A 23,720-nucleotide genomic window follows, 5' to 3' on the forward strand; every position below is an offset into this window, starting at 1 on the left:
CATTTTTTTTTTTTTTTTTTTTTTTTTTTTAAACACACAGAGCAGAAAAGCAGTATCAGAATACATTAGTATCAGATGCTGCCACTGACAAAATTGTGCTTAAAAAGTGAGCAAAAATGAACAAAGGAAAGAAGCCGAGAAGATCAAGATCAGATCTTGATATATTCTCCTAAAATCCACCACGGGATGACAACCGCATTTGTTTTCCACATACTTTCAGTTTTACACAGTTTTACGCTGAACTGCTGTTATTATTTAATTTGTTTAAATGTAGCAAAGCGCCTAAGAACTCAAGACTTTTGATCAAGTAGCCAGTATTCTTACTCTGCCAGCCTCCCGTGCTAAACAAACAGTGTTTACCAAATGGAACTGACACAGGGAATCCAATGAAATGATGAGTGTAGCTCACTCGCTATATTTTAATCTTATTTTTAATAGGTGATCCATTGAATGTCGTATTCATGACAGCAATGCTACTTTTAGCTATGGGCTTTGACACTGAACAGGCAGCAGTTGGTATAAGGAATTCTATTAAAAATAATTAGCAGAAAACAAAGGAACTTTTGTTGCTGGTAAAGCATCACTCTGAAGCTAAACAAATTGGTTATGGCCTTTTCCTCAGTCCCCAAGTTAAACACAAACCTTCAAAACACAGAACTGTAAACAGCATTTCTCCAGTGTTTTCTCCCCCTTTCGTTATCCTCCAGAAAAGAAGGATACTTTTCATTACCAGATAAATCTCTGCCTATCCATTGCAACATTTAGTTCTTATTTTAAATGTTTAAGATTAAAAAGCTATTCTCCCATACTAGGCAGCATAAATATGGTGAAAGCATCAGTTTGCTTTTAGCACCATACTATGGAAAGACAATATATCATAAGCGCAAATTGTTTTGATGCAAACTGCTGTTATTTTTCAAAGCTAACTAAAAAACAATACAATGATGAGTTGAACTTTCCCAGATAAATTGTGATGTTTTATCTGCACACTGTCCCCAGTTCAGTGAATAATCTGAGGACACTTAATAATAAAACCATTTACATCTGGATTCCCACTCTCTCTATGATTTCCCAGATTAAAGTACATGTACAGGTAAAACACATGACAAGTTACATCTCCAAATGATATTCCGTAACATTTGGCCACCGTCAACAGCAGTCCCAAATTCTCAAATTCTGCCCAGACAATAACTGCTGATGAAAAAAAGAGGAGACAACTTGGGAAACTTGTATCATCAGCCGCTTTTTCTAAAGCAAGTTATCAACTCTGAACCTTTTCAACATTTGAATCGTGCTTTCAATACCAACCTGCTACAAGGAGAATGGGTGCCTTGTCAGGATGAAGTTCCATTTGTCGAGCGATCCATGGCCCGTCAAAATGCGCATACCACCAACCCTTCTTCTTGTTCTGTGGATCTTTGTATTGGTCCGCGGGACGGATGAAGGGTATGCGGAAGTAACGCTGTTGCCTGTTTATTTCAATCTCTTGTTGTCTGGCTGGCAGCTGGGTTGTCGGGTTCTGTTGAGCTATCGTACAAAAAAAACCAAAAAGAAGCAAACAAAAAAACCAGAAAACAAGAAAGCCATATTATGAGTTGCTTGATTAATCAAAGGAAAAAAAAGCCAAACAAAACAAACAAACCAAACCCCAAAAAAAACAAACCAAACCCCCCAAAACCTGAGAGATTCTCTCTGAATACAAGGTCATCTGAAGTCTCATCAAACCTAAAAAGTATTCCCGCCTCGTACGACGTGCATTCTTTTAATCACCACAGCTACAACACTGGTGAGGAAAGGCTCACGTTAACTATTGTATCTATGTGTAACACTAGGTTGCTCAACGACATCAGGTACTTTTAGAAAAAAAAAACAAAGCGAGTAAAATAACATATTCTGCTTTAAATCAATATTTAAAGTAAAACCTCCCATATAAAATTTCTTACCAACTGGAAACATTAATCAGTAACTGCTCTAGTTCAATCCATCTCTTTGTAGACCAAAATCACAGTGCAAAGAAGCATTTTCAGTTACAAAAATACAAAGCACCACTTGAAGATTTTTGACAGTCAACACAGAAGGGTGTGTAATACTGTTAGAAGTGACTAATTTGTTAATAGAAATGTTGACAACAAGTACCGCTTATTACAAAGCTGCCACCAAACCCAACTTTCTGCCTAGATTTCTGTGTACTAAACTCTAGCATTAGAACTACTCTCTGGCCCCTTTCTTTTTTGAAGAAATTGTTTATTTCAGACCATTAAGATCAACAGACCAAACTTCCAGAGGAGACAGAGTTATATGAAATCTTTTAAAGCTTCATATATATGTTTGGTAAACATTTCCCCTGATGCATTTTTGGACTCCCTCAGAGTCCCACACATTTCAGACTTTGGAGAGAAACTTTCTTTCAAATAAAAGCAAATACTCTCTATGTTAACTCATCAACTGATCGACCTTCTTAATGTTACGTATACGCTTTCATAATCAGTTTTAAATAGTAAATGCTCTTACAAGCAAGATCCTTTCCTTTAATAACTGCCTCTTGCAAAAGTTTATTACTTATCTTGTTTTAGTGGTTTACAATACCACTGTTACAAATACCCTGTTTAAGAAATTCTGAATGTGAATCTATGTCATCTCTAGAAAAGAAAATCAGTATTAACAGTTCCATTTTTCAGCATAAAGGGGATAATTAAAAGTGAATTCCTTTTTTGTCTATTGTCTATTAAGCTGCAAAGCTAATTTTTGAGCTAAAATTTAATAAAATGAAAAATGACAATCACTTCTAATAATGTATTTTTACAGTTATGAACAAGACTAATAGACTAGCAACTGCACCTTGAAATTTCTTCCACTTAGATTCAAGCAAAATTAGTTTTTCTAAATGTGAAGAACAGAATCTTAAAAAAAAAAGTACTATACAAATCGTACCCCCCAATTTTTTTTCCATAAACGAAGAGATGAAAAACAAAATGGATTTTAATAGGTGAATGCTACTTTTATACGTCAACTCTGATAAAGCATGTATTTTACAGGGAGACATAGTCTACAGTTTATAGGAAATTAATTCTATTTGCTGCAAACTGTCTGAATATCTATCACAGCAGATCAGTGCTTTAGTATTGTCAAACACTTTTTGCACTGCAATGGTAATTGCTAAGACTTATTTCTACCCCTATGCATACCTAAATCCAAGAGGAAATCTAGAGGACAGGAAAGTTGAGTAGCCAATATAGCCTCTACTTTTCAGTGCTATGGAATTGTAGTTCTTTATTCAAAAGAAACCATCACCTGAATGTTAGTTTGTGTTCTAGGAAAATAGCTGTTATATTAAGCTGATTCCAGAGTTTTGCTACAACAAAAGGCCATGTGCAGACAGTAAAAAATGTTATAACAAGCATGGTATTTCTTGAGGGGGGAGTGGAGGATGGGGGAAAGAGGAGATTGTACCTTCAAATAACCGACATAAAAAGGTTATTTCATTCTCCCTTCCCATGACTGCTCAAAGGGGTAGGATCTCATGAAGGTAAGCAGTAAAGTACATTCATAAATTACTAAAGTAACATATAATTACCATCAGTTGAATAACATTGCCAAATTGTAAAACAGAATCTTTTTGAACAATTAAATTCTATGTACACGTGTAGCAAAACACTGGATTAATTAACGTTAGTATAGAGCTCTCAAGTGTTCCTATTCTTCAAAGTTAGCTGAAATAACCATCTCCCCACTTACGTGAGTTGCTCAAAAATGGTGCAAAATCTGTGAACAAATATTACATGTTGAACAAAACATAAAAGTGCTGATCCTTTATAAGTTATAGTTTCATTACCTCGACATTTTTCACCAATGCTGATGATAGACATAAGGAAATTCTAGTTACAAAATAAACACAGATGTTGAGCTAAGTATTTCTATTCATTTTCTGCTCACTGACATATACAAAATGTCTCCTTTCCTCAAGTTTCATAGATTTCCAACTGCTTCTATTTTCATCAGGATTTATTTTTGAAATTGATTACTTCAATGATTTGCGATGCCTGTTACAAAACCTCAGTTGTATACAAGCTAAGCACAGATTGCTGTAACAAATCGGTTAGTTAATTAACTTAGTACTTTGAATTTTTGACATTTCTGTGATGAAAAAATTTCCAGACTTCTATTAATACCAAACCTGCCTATTCCAATAATAATATGCAAACCAGTGTTTAGCTTCTATACTGAATGTGTGAACTTAATTAAAGGATACCTGTACAATTATACGACATTAGTGAAAAGACAGAAAGAAGAAACTACATCATTTGAAGTACACATCCACTGACACCCGAAAGACTTTTAGCTTAAACATCTAAGAAATCAGAGTTCCTTCTTACTACCTTCTCAGGTCATTACAATACATAGATGTGAAATGCCCATGTAGTATAACTATTTGCAATGGGAAGAATTGCTTCTGACATTAACGAGAGTCTCTGAAGGTCACTATCAGTGACTTCTGAACTGCAATGTTCTAACTTTTCTTCAGAAATATGAAGCTATATTTCAAGAAAAGTAAAAAAATGTAATGAAAAACATTGAAAAGAATGCAGTAAATGTCTAACTAAATGTGATGAGATCATGAATATTCCAAGCTTTATTTGCACAAATCCAAAGATTTTCTGCTCTTTGATACTTCCCCATCAGCAATCCTGTACATGAATATTTATTTTACCCATTTAGCTCCAGACAGAATTTGCAAGCTCAAATTCAAAGCAACTTACCACTTTGCAGAAGTGCTTCAAATGCCTTTTCCTGCTGTTTCAGTCATAAGCTTTCTTAAGCACTTAAAACCACATTACTAGGCATGGCCACAAAGACCCATTCTTTGATAACATCTTCTCCAGGGGTCCAGATTTTACCTGCCATATATCTGTTACCAAAGTTCCCTGAAAAGCTCAAATTCTCAGGTAATGCTCAAAGCAATGCATAACTCGGTAAATGAATCAAGGGGAAGGAAACACCTTGTATAAGGACTAACACTGAGAGTAAGTAGGGCACCTGTATCCCCTGGGATCTGTATCCCCCGGGATCTGTATCCCCCACGTCCCAGCTCTAATCCCAGGCTAACAGGACCTCGGAGAGCATCTTCTCCCCATCTTCCCTTTCCTCTGCCTCTCCCATTAACTGCGTGGCCAGGAACACAAGAATCACGGAACCGGAAGACAGCAGGAAAGATCTGACTGAATTATTATATCCATTTGCTGTGATTCTGTTCATTTCTTAGATTCCTTCTATAACAGGCTATCACTGGACTTGGGGGGCGGGGTGGCGGGGAAAGAGTAACAATCCATTCTGCAAATACCACTCCAGAAACTAGGCACCTAATTTTCAGGTCTGGCAGTGTTAAACATGGTAACTCCTACACCGTCTTGTTGAATTTAAAAGGCAGTCACTTATTCTCATTAGTGCATTGCTTTGACAATAAACACCCATCTGTGAAATCAGCAGAATGACAGTCTAATAAGAAAGCAGGGACTACGCAAAATTTGTGATCCCATAATCAAAACCTGCAATATCAACACTCAAAGTATTTTGAAAAAGAGAATGTAACCTGAAATATATAAGGCTTACAGTAATGTAAATGAGGACATTATTAGCACCTTTTAAAAGTATCTACATCTATGTCTATATATCTGTATCTTACGAAAGAATAAAAGCATGAAAAAAAAAAACCCCTTATCACCAATACTTTTTGTTTTGTCTGGACCCCAAATGTAATAGTGAATTACATAACAGAGCACGATTCCTTCCAATCTTGTTTTTTTATAACACCAAAAAAAAAAAAATCACATGCAATTCTCTGATAGACAGACTACTTGAGAACTATTTTTAGACTCTCTATTCTATCCTTAGGTATAATTCTCTGTTCTACACTATCACTAACTAGTCTCAGAAAGCAACATTTGTAATTACAGAGGTCAGAACTAGTATAAACAACCTTAAAAACAGTCTCAAAAGTTCCAACGTGCAAACTACAGTTTCATAAATGGAAAGTGATCTTCCTTAGTCTTAAGTAGCACAGCAATGAACATTTAGCAAAAATGCCAGCAACTGCAACACCAAATCAAGAACTATTTTTAACAGCAGTGAGTTGGTATGAGAAAAGGTTTTGGGGAGAGCTATCCAGTACATGTGTCTGGGTATCCTGAAAATATTCTACTTTCTGCGAAGTATTAAAATCTTTTCAAAATATTTACCTTAAATCAATATAAAAATACTCTAAAAAACCCAAGAATTTCCTTCAACCAGGCAAAACCAAAATTCATTCTGGAAATGTTTTCTTTAGAATATTGCCACCAAAATTATTATAAACACAAAACTATCTCTCCTCACCATAGTCTGTGACTGATTTGGGAGCACGCTGTTCTGTTTCTGTATTGCGTTTCTTATTCTTGGATTTCCAAGCATGATATACCTTTAGCCTTCTGTGAAACTCTTCTCTGCAAGCCGCCAACAGTTCAATATCTGTCTCAAAAATAAGGAAGGAAGGGAGGAGTGAGAAAAATCAGAAAAATTATTCATGATATGCTTTTCTATATTCATAGGTACGTAATTTTAGATCAGTTTGTAACACTAATGTGTTACAATATAATATAATAAACCCTCATTCTCTGCAGCAACAGGGCCTGTATTTTATGGCCCAGAAAGATCCTTGGAGTGCTATATAACCTTTTCTCCTTTAGAAGAATGGCAATCCCCAAAGTAGCTGTTCTACTGTGAGATTTGGAGCAGTGAAATGCTACAAATAAAATTTTCGCTTTGCTAAATTTGTCTGTTGACATTATCACAAGCCAAGCAGTACAGAAACAGATAAAATTTCACCACTGAACTTTATTTCTGCAACTGAAAAAAAAAATCAGCAATTTGACTGCTCAGATCTAGGTTCTTTTTCCACTTTATTAAATATATTTTAATTTTGCTGAATTTCATGATACTAAGAGACTGAATGATTGCAAGGCTTTTTCATTAGTCACTAAGAGTATCCAAATTGGCTTCACTAGGGATGAACACACATTAGCACCATGTATTACTGCACCACCTACTCCACTGGTAACATTACTCCAGTCTTGCATATGTAAAAACAATAGAGAGAGAGAGTTAGAATTTGGAGCTAACTTTGGGGTTTAAATACAAATAGAGAGAATGGGTTCGTTTCCAATTTCTACATCCAGGGAGAAATTCTGAGTTATCTTAAATCAGAAATTAACCAACTGCTTTCAATCAGAAGCAGGAAGAAACAGTAATATTTAATAAAGGAATAATTCTTACCTGTTTCTATCTTCATCACATTGGGAGAAAAGTAATTAATGTCCCAACTGTGAGCTTCCCCAATGAAGTTACACATTTTGAAAATTAAAGAATAATCTGAACATCTAAGACAGAAAATATTTTACGCTGTGCTTTACATGACATATTTGCTTTTTTGTGATTTAGTGACAGCAAGAAGTGATAGCAAAAAAATTCTTAGAACACGCAAATTCTAGGTAAAGCATAATAACTATTATTCCCTTTGTGGAAATACATCAAACTGAGATAATTTAATTAAGAAATTATAACATGTATTTTACAGCCCAAGCAGTTTAACTTCGTAAATATATAATCAGTAAAGGAGGTAACAAAGGAAATTATGTTTCCTCAATATGGAAATAGCTTAGTTCGCTGTTCTCTTTGGGGTAATAAGAGCTTTTCAAAATTAATTTGACATTCATTCAAACCTGAATAAATTCACGAGCAAGTTTTTATCTTTGTCATAGGAAGAAAGTAACTCCTTTCATACAACTACAACTTGACTTCTTTCTCAAATCAGAAAAAAACCCAAAAAACAACTTACCACAGGATGTATTGATTGTATCGCGAAGCTCTGCATATTTCCACTTACTGAGATCATGCTTCTTAGTACCAGCAGCAGCTTTCGAGGCTTGAACTAAAGGGCCCCTACATTTATTTAAAAAAGAAAATATATATATGTATTTTTTCAAGTATAAAACAGGAATTGTTACAACAGGAGGAACAGATCCCACGATCAACACTGCAGCACGCTTATTACAATGAAAATCAACAGCAAATGACTGAATTCACAGGCAAAGTACCATATTATTTTCAAGATGTTCAAATGATTAAGAAAAAGTGAAAGCATCTTTTACGTCCAAAATCATGTAATAATCTGATTGGTTGCCTAGAGATTAAAAGGAATTATCAGTAATAGTTAGTGCTTATGTGTGAAAAGACGTATATTCTATTCATGTGTACCTCACCCCATGCTGATGTACATTTTTCTTGGTACTAGTCAAGATGCAGAATACAGACAACAAGGAGTGGCCATATACATTTTTAGTTCCATTTGAAAAACAGATGAGGAAAAATATTTCTGAAGTAGACAAGAAGAAGGGAGAAAAGGCGTTTCCTCTGCTGTTTAAAACTGAATTAGGACAAAACCCTTGTTCCAAGACTAGAGAAAATATTTCATTTCTTTGACAAAAGTCTAATTTGAAAGAAGAAATCAAATTAATTCTATATTAATTGTATAGTAGCTGTCTGAGAACAGCAATATTTATTTGGGGGGTGGGGGGTGTCATTAAGAGATACCAAGGGAAAAAAGACCACTATCAGAAGAAAGGCTGACCAGTACAAAAAGACTCATCTAGAAACAGTGTTTTTCAAAGGCAAAAGGTATTCATCATGTGGGTAGTATGCAATAAAGTCAACAGCAAATGCAAGTGAGAAGTTATTAGTAAAATTCCATCATCATTAACAGTATGTGTAACGTTATCCATGTAACAAACAAACATTACCTGTATATGTCTAAAGATAAATCTGATTTTTTTTCTTAAAAATGTTATGGATAAGAAGCGGAAGAACTCTCCCGTAGGAATGGCAAACTTCCCATGGATTATCTGGATGTTAACTAAGTTCAAAACACTCCAACATTCAGTGACGATCAGAATACTTTTTAAACACAAAGGAATTTAGGAACAGACACATGATTTTACCAACCTCTGCTAATGCCCATGACTAAGAACATGAGGCAAACTGAATTATCTTTCAGGATCTGAGAGGATTTGTTCAGAAAAAAATAGATCTTTAACAGGGTAGCAAAATACTTGATGCAACACATCACTGTAAAAATTCACAAAAGAGAAAAACAGAAGAAAACAGGACTTTTCAGTTAAAGTCTGTTTGTGCAGCAATATTTTTGTGGGACTGTTACATTATTACAGTATTTATAATCCAGTGAATATTATTTTAAAGTTTATTTTTCCATAAAAGTCTCATGTGGGACTATGAAATTTTGTTGTTTGTTTTGCCTTTTTACTTAATAGGTTATAAATACATTTTCTGTGAAAAATTTCTCTAGTAGATATAGCAGTTCTGAAAGCAGAGATAACAAATGCAATTTATTTTTCAGTTGCATAGAATAAAACAATCTGTTTAACCAAATGTTCTTCTTAATAGCAACTAAACCACCTCTTCAAATGTAATTAAAACTACAGAATCTTGCTGTTTATTGCAGCATCAGCTTAATCATGCCTACTCATACTACTAATCTGAGTCAACACACAGCTTCCAGTTATGGTACGTGGGAAGTCTGACATAAGAAATTACCTCTTTGACTTTTAATCAGTACATAGCTAAGGGACAGGAACTTTTCCTCACCCTTAGCACTACTCGTAAGTGTAAAACAAATCATTAGACAGACAGTCTCCTTCAAAATATATATTTTATTATTTTGTTATCATTGGCATACCTGTAGGACATTAAAGGATTGCTGCTAAATGTAATTTCCGCTGCCTGGTGTCTAACCTTCTTGAATCTAATTTGACAAATCCTAAGGATTTTCCTTAATTAGCAACACTATCCACCACTCTCAGAGTTTGCTACATAATTTAGAGCAGCAGAACTAGGCTGTAAGGTCTCTGGTTAAACTAGTAATCTTTAAGAATGCTAATCCAATGGAATGGCTTAGCCTTTCCATTACAGCACTACTCTGCACTCTGCAGATCACTCTCTTGGTTTCTACATGACTTTAAGCGTAACAGTCTGGCAGTAAGAAGAACATCATACTTGACAGTCAGTCTTCACCGCTCAGTCTGACAAAATTATGTATCATAAACAGTATTTTCAGACTTAAAAAAAAAAAAAAAAAAAAAAAAAAATCAGACTCAAGTCAAGTTTCCAGTATATGAAAAGTGAAAAAAATCTAGTTAAACAAGCACGCAGTAAGAAGTACTGCATTGCATTTTTAATTCAACCAAAACACAGAGCCTCTGATTTTGCCCTAAAGTTTTGTGATTTTTTTGCACATTAAGAATTAGCCATTGTCATTGGAACTATGTCAATATATGCAATACAATCTAGCCATCTAAATTCACATGCTAACTTAATTACACAGAACACTGTTTATTCCTATTCTTAAAATGCTACTGCAAGAAACAAATTTAGTTAGCAGCTGCATCCCCAACTATCAATGCTACAACTAGAACACCCATCAATCATGTGAGACTGAGCTTCTTCAGACTATATATACACAGCATAGTAGCTTGTTTAACAGCAGATTCACTTTTAAAAACTCTAAACAATTTCACTTCTTATGTAAGCTTCAGAAAATGAATGTCAAAAGGTTATTATTGTCCTCAAGTTGCACAAAACCCTTTCTAATTACTCACTGATATGGAGGACATTATTACAATTTTTCAACAAATAACTAGTATTCTAACACAAATCAGAATGAGACTGTTACAGTAGAATTGTATTCAGATCTAAACCTGCATTCTCCTTTCCTCCTGCATTGTGCATAAAATCTTGCAGTAGCATTCAAGAAATCTCAGAAGGGGATTTTGTTTGGATGTCTTAAGAGGGGTTTTAATAAGCTTTTAACAGTAGTTTTCAAAACTGCTTTTATTTGAAGGGAACTGTAACTAGAATATTTTCTTATTAGAAGCACTAACAGTTACATTAATATTAAATAACTTCATTAACTCTGTGTTGAATCTGTAGAAATCCTCCTTCGAAAGATGTGGAGCCTAGCTTTCTATTATCATTATAAGAAAGGTGAAAAGAGAAGAAAGCTAGAGGAACGTTATCAAAATTACACAAAATACCAGGGTATGGGAACCATTCTTTTTTTTTTTTTATACAATCAATTAAAATAGCAGAAAAATAATTGCTGGAAAAAAGGTGTTGATAAACGAAATTTATCTGAAATAAATTATTTACTTATCTGCTTAGCACTTAAAAAAACCAACTAAAAAAGATTCCATTATTTTTCATTGCATAATAATTCAACCCATTTCATGTGTGATTTTTTTATAAAATGATTGATTCATTTGGTGGTGTCTTCTCACCTACCTAGACAGTATTTCTGACATTTCTGTGGCCATTTGTTCCCTATAAGAACATTGATAAATAAGCATAAACCAAACATTAATATAAAAGCAGCCTTTAAAACTGTGATATTCTCTTGCCAACCAAATTGAAGCTAATTCAAGTGCACAAAAAAAAAAAAGGCTACTTATTTTAAATAATTTCCATTCTAATATATATACACAGTCCTGATTCTGTAAAGAGCAATAAATCACACAGGGCAGTGAAAAATGGATGGTATGTGAAAAAGTTTACGCTGATTATATAATCATCTTTAAATAGATATTATTAGGTATATTAGATTATTAACTTGTTTATTAGACATAAGCAAAGTAGTGGATATAAGGTATTACAAACTGATTTAAAGTTTACAGATGCATGCTAATAAAGATTATTATGGGGTAACTAGTGAGTAAGAGGACAATGTCAATTTCCTTTGAATTAATTAGTGTTGCTTTTTTTTCTATTAGAGCATTTGAATGGAAAAAAATGTCATACGCAGTCATTTGCAGCTTTGCTCCATTGGCTCTGCAAATAGAAGATATTTATGTTACATAGACTACTTCCTAGTTACCTTTCTACTAAATGAAGTGGGAAAAAGTGGGTCATAGTATTTCCTGCTCTCTCACATATTATTTACTATCTTATGATTTTTTTTTTTCCACTGAGAAACAGGATTATACAGACCTTTTTTCTTCACCTTTCTCATTTAATCGTGAGTGTTAAATTATTTTTAAAAAGTTAAATTACGATAATCTGGAAAAAATGTATAAGCGAAAACTTCCCCACCCTTTCTCCCCCCCACCCCCCTTTCAAAATCAAAGATTTTGAGACATGCTGCTGATACATTTTATGGCTGGATGAGCATATCACAAGAAATAACAGCAATCCTCATGTAGCTACCCTGGGAACAGGACAGATAGCTTCTTCATGCAAGCTGTGAAAAGGCACTGAGTCTAAGTGCCATACTGAAGACCCACGTGTACACACATGTAGCACTGAATATGCGACGCACAGAAGAGATACTCACACCACCTTCACTGAGGCTACTTATTTTGGTGTTATATGCTATACTGTATGTTTCAATAAGCCACATAAATTAAAAATATTGCACAGCTGAAAATGTATCTATTATTTAACTTATTAATTAACTTAATTAATTTTTTACTTAAGTGGTAAGTACTTCTGTTAATTTACCCCTAAGTGCAGTAAATCCCTCATTACACACGCTTTCAAATTGTGGATGAGTAATAAAATTGGATGAATCTAGGAGAGGTCCAGCATACCCAGCACAGAATAAGCACAAATAAAAATGCTGGATCTACTGCCAGAACAAATAAGTTTTCTTCTTTGACAAGAGCCAATGAGTATATTTCTCAAAGAAACTACTAATACTTATGAACCTTTAAATATCTATGAAAACTAATGGTGAATGCAGCAAGGTATTGAGAAGAAAAGAAATAAAGTAGAGGCTACTCATTTTCAAATATGACAACACGCAAGTATCACATGTTCCTGAAAAATGAGCGAAATACAAGAGTTCCTTCAAAGTGGCACATAAAAATCACCTTGTTCTTACTATTTTCACTCCACAAGGTAGTACAGCACAATGGAAAATACCCTTTTAGTCATGCCAACGTGTAAGCATGAAATGATTTTTTACAAAACTGTGTGAAAACACTGTAGAACCAGTATACTGCATGAATTCAGTATGGAGTGATACATGCTTTCTCTTACTACAGCAAAATTTAACAGAAAAGGGAAATATACATACATAAAAGTCGCAGTGATTTCAGTGTATCATATGGTAATATGCAAGTCTTAAATCCAGAAGATGGCAGAATATAACTCCCTTAGACTCTAGTAAAATTTTAATTGATATCAGTTAAAATAAGTCCTGAGAATTTATGTTTAAATTACTCAATTGCATGTTTTGTTCAAACCAATAGTTTTCATTTCAGAGAAGAATTCCCACAGTTTCTACCCTTAAGCCGATTCCTGCAGTTACGTGGAAATCTACTGTTGGATTTCAGTAGAAGATATCGGGGTCTGAAGAAATATTTAGTTTGTTTTTAAACAACAAACCAAAACAAAATCAAATCAAAGGTGAAATTAAAAGAATTTTTGGACATGCTTAAAACTCTTTGAAGTGGACTGCAGAAACAGAAAGAAAAAATTTTGCTAATGAGCTAAAAAGAAATATCTTATAAGTAGAAAAATCTCTCTACTACTTTTTTCTAGATTTATATATATTATCTTGTTCAAGAAAGGATTTACATTGCTATGTTAACTTGTTCAGACCATTCTACACTTTCCAATCATTCAGAAAAGAGTCTTCATTCTCCTACTGCTAGCTACACAGCGGAGAGAAACTGGCAGTCGTTAACTACCAGGGTGGTTAGTTCATCATCCATTCTGGGACTACACAAGGAAGACAAATGCCAGCACTACCCATGAGCAGTAGGAAAAACTGGAGATTAGAGCTTCTCTGACAGAAAAGTCACTGAATTCTCTGAGCCCTTCTTGTCTAATGCCTCCCTTCGTTCACATTTAAGAGAAGTTTGCCAGGTTGCAACACTAGAGTGACTTTGGGTTTACCTTCGAAGTATTGCACCAAAATTCAAACAGGGAAAGTATGAAAATCTCCAGAATGCTGTCTGTGAAGAACTTGGACATCCAGCTGAGCATGTTAAAGTCTTATCGGAGACAATATGACAGCTATTGTATAACTGAAGGCAAAACCACAGTAAATTTAGTGGAAGCGTCTAAAAATCAGTATTGTACATGACAAAAAAATTACCTAGCTATCTCATGTAGGCATACAGTTATTAAAAAAAGTATTCATCTAGATAAAATTTGAGTAGCAAAGAGAACACATCTGGGAGCTTGAAACTCCATGGAAACACTTGGGATTTTCTTACACCCCCTTCTTTCAACAACAACAAACTGAGTAGACCAGTACTAATGAAGTCACCAATGACAACAATGATCATGTTCATAGGTCTCTATATGCAATTTGCCCAATAAGTACCATTTTTACTGCAACTTTATGCCAAATTCTCACCTAAGCTTTTCCCAATACTGCTGTGTTCTTGATATAAAAACAGAAAGCCAAGAGCCCTAATTCACTTTTCATTGAACCCTGATTAACATACAGACCCTCTAGAAAGTGCCCTGGCTGGGCAGCAAAACTTTGTTAAACTGTATTTTTATCTTGTTCATATTTGAACTGGGTAATCTGAAATCAGAACTCTATCAATTAAAAAAAGCACAAATTGTTTTTCTCCTTAGGAGAACTATGCAGAGAGCACATCTTAAAGATGCTTTCCGGACAAGAAAGCAAGCCACACAGTTAGAAAATACATCAATTAATTACATGTACGTTTGCTGGCTATAAAGCTTCTGAGGCATCACCCTTTACACATGAAGAGCTCTTGCTTTGCAGGCAGTATGGATCTGTACACCAAAAGCCAAGCGCTTCTTGTGACGCATCAAAAAGTTCAAACAAAACAAAACAAAACGTTTAAGACAACATTTAATTTTCGAACCCATCTATGTTAAACATATTCAATCCACTTTAAAAAACTTAGCAGTCAGGACACAGAAATAACTACTATTTCTGCATTCAAAGAGGGCTTCTTGTTAAAAAAACCACACACAAATTCACACTATACTACTGGAACCATTATGCACCAGAAAGGGTATATTTTATTACTACTTACCACTGAAGAAATTCCATTCACTACTTAAATTATGATTTTTATGACTCATTTAAAATTGGTTACCATCCTTGCCAGAACTCAAAAAGAGAAAGAGCACTGCAGTTGTATTCACAAGCACCTACTAAATTACTGATGTAGCAAGACGCAAAATGGACAAAGTCTTTAAGCAGAAGCAATCTACTTCTAATAAATTTCGTAAGTTAATTTGAAAAATATTCCAATACACTGACTTAAAAGGTCCACTTAATACAAAAATACATAAAACCAACAAGAGCATATTCTCAAAGGGATTAGGATAGGAAGAAAAAAAAAAAAAAAGAGAAATTTAACTACTTAACCCCATACCTGCGCAATCCTAAATCATGCTGAACCTCATCACTGATGAGTTCTGCCTCACTCTGGGCAATTCTCATTGCAAGTTCACGATCACGACGTTCCTGTTCAAGAACTGCCTGGTGCTGGGTTTCCTCTTCTTGTTCTCTAGCTAGCTGAGCCTCGATTTCAGCCTGTTTTATAAAAAAACCACACGTTTAACCTTATCCAATCAAAACCAAAATGCTATGTAAGCAAATGATTAGAAAAATATGCCAAGTAGTATATTTATAGCTTTCAAAACTTGCAAAATTTACAGAACTGAGAAAGTAACAGCATTAGTATTTAGTTTGACCCAAGAAAAACAAAACAGCTACAGATTGCATCTTGGTTTACATAGAGTTTATCAAATCATTATTGTCCACCATTTGTATTACCTTTTCAAATTAAAGTGCCAATCAATTATTCCTTATTTCAAAGACACATGAAGCTTTTTGTTAACTATTATGAAAATTAGACTTCAAAAGTTTTTAGACTCATTAAAACTCAGATGATACAGAGCAACATGGTTACTCCTCCATAGTGCTAACACAATACTCCCTTGATATTCTGCACTTAGCATTATAGGACTTGCCAACAGGCACTGCTGTGCATACAGGTGGTTCATTTTGAAAAGGGATCAAGGCAAACACTGGAATCCTCTGTGGACCTGATCTGGCTTTGAATTTAAGCAAATGGTAAAACTCCAACTTACTGCAATGCAGAAGCAATCCAGATATACTGCCTCTGCAGAGCAAAACTAATTCCAGTTTACCATCATTATTTAACAAAAGGTTTTGCACACATAGTAAGTAAAATGCAACCATTCAAATCGTACTTCTGAAAGTCATACACACCAAGTCTTAGCACTGCCTTTCTTGGTGCCCAAAAGTCAACAAAGGAGACAAAGTCACTTCCCACTCATCATCGTGAACTTGCACCAGTAAAGCAGTGCAGTAAGACCAGTGACTTTACCCTGTGAATCCCATTTTAGATTAGCTGATAGCAACAACCACCAGAAGGAAAGATAATGAGTAAATTAACTGTATGTAGAAGAAAGAAATACCCTACTGGATTACGTATCTGCTTTCTATCCAAACACAGCATTTCCAAGTAAAAGTGTAAATTACATTCTGCATTGCAGATATCCACATCTCAGAAACATAAATGAAGACAATCCCTAGAGATGCTCATACTGCTGGCAGACCAAGTTTTTAAACCTTCTGGCAACAGTCCATCTTGCTTCCTCAGTGGACAAAGTTTAATCCATTTAAACTGTCCCCGAATGGAAACTTACCCTATGAATTTCTCACAAAACACTAGGCGCATCTGCAATGGTCTCCAAGCAATGATTTAGAGACTAGCCAAATAGCAGTTTACTCTTTTTATGTTTAAAACCCAGGTCTGGTAGTGCTTATTATAAAAACCAGCTAGTAGTGCTTATTATTCTGATACAGGTGACAGACCTATTCGATAATACAGGAAAGATTCATTTCTCATCAAAGTTAGGCTATAATTTCTCTATTAGTTCCAGCGACTTGTTTATCAGGAACAAGGGTAAGGGTGATAAAAAACAGTATGCAGAGGCAAGGAGGATAAGCAGTGCTAGGCTAACTTCAGGGATAACAAGATACAGGAGAAAAATTCTGCTTCTGATTAACCATGGACAGGGCTTAAAAGAGTCTGTAAACATCAGTGACCGCTGCCCCACGCTTGCTACAACTGCCCCTACCGAGAAGCTTCTTCTGTCTGAGACTGCTCTCCCAGGTCACCCAGGCAATCTCCAAGACAAGAGGAAAACAAGGGTATAGGGACCAAACACACCTCAGAGTGAGAGTTCATGATGGGATCCGTAAGAAGTGTCAGGAATCAAGGGGGAGGGGTGGAGGAGCAGGGTTTGAACTGCATGTATTTATTCTACATGAATGTAGTCAAATGGGCTACTAGAGACAGTCCTGTATCCTCTCGTTATTAGCAATATTCTGAAAGCGTTCACAGCTAAGCTGGTACATGACACAGCCTGAGTCCAGATGTGACTTCTAGTAAAACAGTGCCAAACTTGCCTGACATGGAACATTTGCAAAAATTTCAAAGGCTAAACTCGGATCCTCCAGTATTGCGTATTTTTAACTTTAAAATAACTTTAAAAATCCTTTAAAAACAAATGCACCTCTAGTCAGAAGACCTGAACTTGCATGTGGACTAGAAATAGGTGATCTGTCTTGGGATGCCCTAATCCTGATTTTTGCCTTCCATTTACTACTAAAGCAACACTACTGAATGACTTTGAGACACACATTTATAAAATGAGTCCGTTAGACTCAGCGGAGAACCTAAGCTGTGAAAAAGATTTAAAAAAACCAAAAAAACTAACCAAAAACACTCCAACAACAACAAAAAGAACCTCAAAACCCCCGCACAGCTAAAACATTACCTGAATACGCTTTTCTTCCTCTTCCCTCTTTTTCCTCTCTTCCTCTTCCTGTTTTCTCTTTGCCTCAATCTCAGATTTCCTATTACAGAAGAGGAGGAGGAAATGAAAATGTTATTACGATGCAAATGAACAAGAGATATGAAAGCATCTTCCATAAAATTGAATGGTAATCCAGAAGTCAGTACAGTCCTGATGACAGGATGCTACATGTAAAGTCAAGATACTTTCCAAGTCTATCTGTATTTCCAGCTGCATCATACAGTTTCTTCCATACTCTGTTCTGACTACACTTACCTTATAAATCACTGGGAAAGGAAATGTTTTAACACTGCATAGCACACCAGGAGTACAATCCAAGCGACTCTCTAAGCATAGGAGTATTAAAAGCAACCTCACTGAAGTGCCTTCCCGATTTTTTTTCTCATTCTATAACCAGCAACTTATTCAAGACTCACAGACGTCTTTCCTCTTCTTCCTTCCTTCGTTGTCGTTCTTCCTCTTCACGTCTCTTTCTTTCTTTTTCCATTTCCTCCTGGATGCGTCGTAGCCTCTCTGCTTCCTCCTCTTGCTGTTTCTTCTTTTGCAGTGCACTCAGAAGCTGCTCTGAGCTTCTAACTAGAGCATCATATTCTTTCTGTATCTGTTCCCTAGTCATTATAGTGGTCTGTAAAATGAAATAATAAGAGGGGATTATATTCCTTTACTTCTGTACTTCACTTTTAAAAAATGTATAGTGAAAAAATATTAAGTGAAATGAGAGCACTGAGCAGTATAATTAAATTATATATACACTTCAGGGTGGGAGAGGAGCTTGAGCACATCCTTCCCTTCCTTCCTAAAATCCTGGGGATCCATTACTCTCCTCTCTCATATAAAACCATACAAAGTAATCTCCATTTTATCACTGAAATTAAACATTACTTCTCTTTATATCATGCCTCCATTTTTTAAACCTTGCAATTTTAAGCAACAGAAATTAATTCTTACCACGCTAAGATGAAAACTAAGGACCTCCTATGTGCATTTTGTGTCATGTTCTTAGCTTCTATAGTGGTTATTTACAGCTCTGCCTTTTATGTCATAGCACAGAATAGTTTCTCTTACTATGTGTGCTAGCACTCAGAAAAAATATTGGACCATGCTGTGACTAACTTTTTTTAAAAAGGTATTAGTAGCAAATAACAGGTTGAAAATACTTAAAACAATAGCCTTTGCTACATGTTTTCAAACCTCATCAATAGCTACAATTTAATTTCATTTTACAATTCACATTGATGTATACTAATAAAACTACAATACGGGGTGTTTGCTCACCTTTTCTGAGGGTTATCATAATGACAATCAAATTGTCTTATTTTTATTAGAAAAGAGAACTATAAGTTGACAGGTTAACTCTATCATCTTTTCAACTGTGATTTTAAATAGAAAAATCTTAATGTGGTACACTAAGAAAGCTATAACATTGCATGAAACAAAAATTCAACACATCAAATTTTTCCTAACATTAATAAATCCTAGTGAGCTTTCATTTTGTCTGTGTGCTCTAGTGGTAAGAAACAGAGAACTATAGACCCTGAAGCATAATCAGCAAGCTGAATTCTCTTTACTACCACATCTGAAAAAAACTTGTAACTGGAATATAAATCTCTTCACTCTGTGATACATGCTTGTACGTTTCAGCCCCAATTAATTTAAAACATTGCTAATATGCATTATTCCAATAATAAAAGCAACAAGCAAATTTATTAACAACACTTGTCTCACAATATCAACATGCATTTTTGCTTTAAATTCTCCAGTGCCAATTTTGAAACAGATAATAATACCAAAGTCTAAACGTATGCACCCAGTTTCAGGATTCACTCCAGTTACATTCACAAATAATTTTAAAAAGGATTTATCCAGTGCCTCTGAAAATCAAGACCTCTATATTAAAATGTCTTTTCTATTAACAAAAATACATTGGCCTTCTACTTTAGATAAAGTTTTTAAAAGATTTCAGTAATAAGAAACTATTTCTCTGATTATTATCATACCTTAATTTTGGTCATTGAAGCATCAATAGAATACTCCAGCTCCTTGACCTGCTTGCTTGTCTCTGCTTTCCCTTCCTTCAGAGCACTTACTACTTCATTAAATTTTTCAAGTCTCTTCTTCAGGGTACGCACTTTTATCAGGCCATCAATGCTGTGAAGGTAGGACAGTTTATTTGTATTTTGAGATGTTTTTACAAGGTGATATTTTTAGAACTAATCACTCACATTAAAGAGGTAGATAGGGGAGACAAGTTATGCCTTCTGATAAAACTCACCCTCTTTTTTTGAAATTCAAACATTATCACATGAAGTAACTAAGCAATGGAGCCTTTTGCAAACAATATTAAAACCGATTAGCAGACAGTGACTCAAAATGGAAAAATGCATTTTTATTTTGAGAATTAATGTGGGGTTTGGGTTTTTTTTTCAATAACAAATCATTAGTATCCACTAGAGGATTTTGACTGGAGTGGATAAAGGTTGAGTTGTGCCATTTACCCAAAGAGCAACAATGGGACTGAATCAGATAAAATGTAACTACACGGCAGGGAACCCAGTCATTAGACCCCACAGGGAAAAAAAGAAAGTCTGGGGAAAAGAAGGGTCCAGGAAAACTTGGAGCTTTTTAAAGAACCAATACTGAAGGCCACACATACAAGTTACAACTCTGCACAGACAGTCTTCCTAGAAAGAAATCACTGCAGCTCAGATTCAGGAAAACAACATGCAAAAAGTAGAAACTAAATCAAACCATTAAAGATGAGTACAGAACAGCTTAAAAACACAGTGACGTGGTCAGAAATGCCAAGATTTAAAAAAAACAAAACATAACTACCAAAGGATGTAAAAGAAAACATTTTCTAAGAACCCCACTATTAAAGAAAAGAGAGGTGGATCTCTATCAAAGAACAAAAAGGTGTCAGCAGAGCTTAGTGATCAAAATGGTTTTTCCATCAGTATTCCATGCAGTCAGATTAAGGCTAATGGAATTACTTAATTTCAAGAGGAGACAAGACAGACTGAACACACAATTACTTTTAAGATAAAAAAAAGAAAGGGGGCCTATAAAGGAAGGTGTGAATGGCTAAAGGATGAAAATTAGTGAGCTTAAATTTCATTTAGAGAGACTTAACTAAGGATTTCTAATAACTAGGTTATCACTGAAGGATTTTATGAAGAAAGAGCTAAACAAACATCTCTGAGGAAAGGTTCAGATTTAGTCTATTCATCCTTGGGAAAGAGAGAAGGACAACGGCACCTCTCGAAGTCTCTTTCAGTCGTACTTAGCATCATTCTATGACTTCAGATCTATTTAATTAAGCATACTAAATCTCCTCTTTACATTCACAAGAAAATATTGTTAAAAATCCATTTTCTTCAACCAAGGAATATCCTCTTACCGTGGTTTGTGCTTTCTCTTGCAAAGCCACATACGAATAGTCTTTTGTATTTTAATGCAGGCACTGGCTCGATATTTTATCTTATTTTTCACTGTAAACACACAGAAGATACTGCGTCTCAATGGTTTACACAATTTAACACAACTCCTATATTACTCACACACTTGATGGCTCAAAACTGTATGCACACTACATGTGCTTGAGAGCCAGGTCTATACCAGAACCACAACACTTAAGACACAGCAGACAACAGAATCCTGAGCCAGGCATAGAAGCTCCCACCCAAAACAAACAAAGAATGAAGCGCATGCACACTCACAATAGTGCCACACTATCAACAGTGATAGGCACTTATTTGCCGATCAGCAGTAATTGCTGGGGTGGAGATGTTTGCCTCGTAATTCATGTTAGTGCTTTTAAACACGCAGTTTCTGTCCAGAGATGACAACCTCTGTGCAGGCACTTCCCAGAACTAACTGACTCCGTGTTGTCAGCTGAGAGTTGAACTACTGTTCTTTCCTACTGCTGTAGAAGTCTCTTCCCCACGAGACCTGTGATAACTAGTTACTCCTGTGCAAGTGTTTACCCAGGCTTCAGTAAGCACCCTAGCAGACTGGACACGGGAGACTGGTGGTGGGCTGTATGTCCCGCTTTTAAAAACCTCTGCTCTAAGCCCCCCTATATGTACCTAACATGAAGCATAAAAAAATCTCACCATCCTTGAAAGCAATTACTCAGACTTTAGTATGTAACCATCTGCTATACATGTCCTTAGCCAGATTTTAAGGTGATAATAATTGCTTTGCTATATTTTTAATAAACATTTTGATTTAATAAAACATAAGATACATACATTTAATCACTGAGAGAGAACACCATTGAACTTCTTTCCAACGACTGCAGATAAGCCAGCGATTCACTCGTTTAACTAGCTCTGCTAAGTGATCCGGATCAGACTTCATTATCTGATCAAACTCTGCAAACTAAATAAAAAAGTTTTACAAATGAGGAGAACAGGGAGTGTTAGACATTATTATTTAAGAGCATGTTGAGTTAAAAAGGTAAAATATTTTTAACATAAACTGTATGTCATCATTATATCAGCTTTCAATTAATTCAAGTGAGCAGGTGTGTCTGGCATCACTTTATTCTTTAATGATAACCAGAAATGACTACTGGTTTTTTTGTTTGTTTGTTTAATGATGTGCAACACAGCATTTTGAATAATCCAACCATTTATTAATCACTAAAAATATCTACTGCCAAAATTTTTAAAAATTAATTGTTTCTCTACATCCTGAACACTTACTCTGGCACTCCACAACTTCAAGAGACCTCTAATTTTGTACCTGGGAAAAAATAAAGCCCTGAAAGCACTTCTCAATTTTTAACCTTTGTGTAAGAGTCCAACTAAAGGCAACCTTTTCTGAAAATCCTGCACTTCTACTTTTCGGTAATTATGACAGTAAGAACATTCTTCTGGGACTACAATAATTTTCCCTTCTAGTCACAACAGCTCCCTAACTTTATCTCTTTTCCCTGCATAGCAGCAGCAATGCTCAGAATCACAGAAAGAGATTTCAGCTATAAGTAGATTTTACTAGAAAATATTTTTCCTTTGCTCTGACTTGCTCTTTTTAATAGTCAACAAAAGTCTTAAGTGACTGATAGAACATCTGGGAATACAAGCATTGCATTAGGAATACAGCAGCATTAGCAACAAGACTATGAAACCAATTATGTCAGTTTTTTTGGTTGGTTGGTTTGTTTTTTTTTTCATAGAAAATGAACAATGAACAGCTTTACAAAAAAACCTTATTTAAGTTGTCTACACTTTTAGCAATGTGTTGAACAATGTCACCTTCAGAGGTCCCTTCCAACCAAAATTATTCTAAGATTCACATTCATGAACGCCAAAGAAACATTACCTTGCCGGGTCTAAAAAACACCTTGGTTAACCCAAATTTGTAATCATTTTCATTCAGCCCCAAGGCTTTAAATAGTGCCTGAAACACAGAAAACAGTTAGCATTATATTCTGCCTCCTTCAAAAAAACTAAAAAAAAAAAGTTCAAAAAAAACCCCCACAATACATTTTCTGTCCTGGATGATATAGAAGAAGAAGAAATTTTTTTCTTACCTTGCAAAAGAGCCTAGGATCCAGTCGAGCCAATTTTTCAGGCAAGTATTTCTTGTACATATTATATAGTTCATGAAATGAAGCTCGCGAAGGGAAACCACCTTGCATCAAATCCAGAACAGACACCATTCCTAGATTCACAGAAACACAGGCGCAAAAGTTGGTATCAGTAAAATGCAAATGAAGCAGTGATTTTTATGATAACCAGTAGTTCATGACATAAGCCTTAACAACATTGTTC

The 23,720-nt window shown here is 35.1% G+C and overlaps 1 protein-coding gene across 4 annotated transcripts in view; it reads right to left on the bottom strand.

Annotated features, from left to right (window-relative positions):
- Nucleotides 1-23,720, bottom strand: part of MYO6 (myosin VI) — an 84,858-nt gene that overhangs the window by 3,607 nt on the left and 57,531 nt on the right. The window contains exons 20-33 of one of the 4 annotated variants that reach the window (XM_009275761.2): nt 23,480-23,610; nt 23,269-23,346; nt 22,194-22,323; nt 21,341-21,431; nt 19,941-20,091; nt 18,360-18,568; nt 17,905-17,983; nt 15,465-15,625; nt 11,896-11,925; nt 11,383-11,421; nt 7,868-7,971; nt 6,370-6,501; nt 3,736-3,762; nt 1,309-1,527 (exon numbers count right to left, since the gene is read on the bottom strand). In XM_009275761.2, the coding sequence (XP_009274036.1) occupies nt 1,309-1,527; nt 3,736-3,762; nt 6,370-6,501; nt 7,868-7,971; nt 11,383-11,421; nt 11,896-11,925; nt 15,465-15,625; nt 17,905-17,983; nt 18,360-18,568; nt 19,941-20,091; nt 21,341-21,431; nt 22,194-22,323; nt 23,269-23,346; nt 23,480-23,610 (1,581 nt within the window). The remainder of the gene's footprint in view (nt 1-1,308; nt 1,528-3,735; nt 3,763-6,369; nt 6,502-7,867; nt 7,972-11,382; nt 11,422-11,895; nt 11,926-15,464; nt 15,626-17,904; nt 17,984-18,359; nt 18,569-19,940; nt 20,092-21,340; nt 21,432-22,193; nt 22,324-23,268; nt 23,347-23,479; nt 23,611-23,720) is intronic. The other 3 variants (XM_009275759.2, XM_009275763.2, XM_009275762.2) reach the window with 3 other exon arrangements.

The sequence above is a fragment of the Aptenodytes forsteri genome, unplaced genomic scaffold, assembly GCF_000699145.1.
Source record: "Aptenodytes forsteri isolate BGI_AS27 unplaced genomic scaffold, ASM69914v1 Scaffold256, whole genome shotgun sequence".
NCBI lineage: Eukaryota > Metazoa > Chordata > Aves > Sphenisciformes > Spheniscidae > Aptenodytes > Aptenodytes forsteri.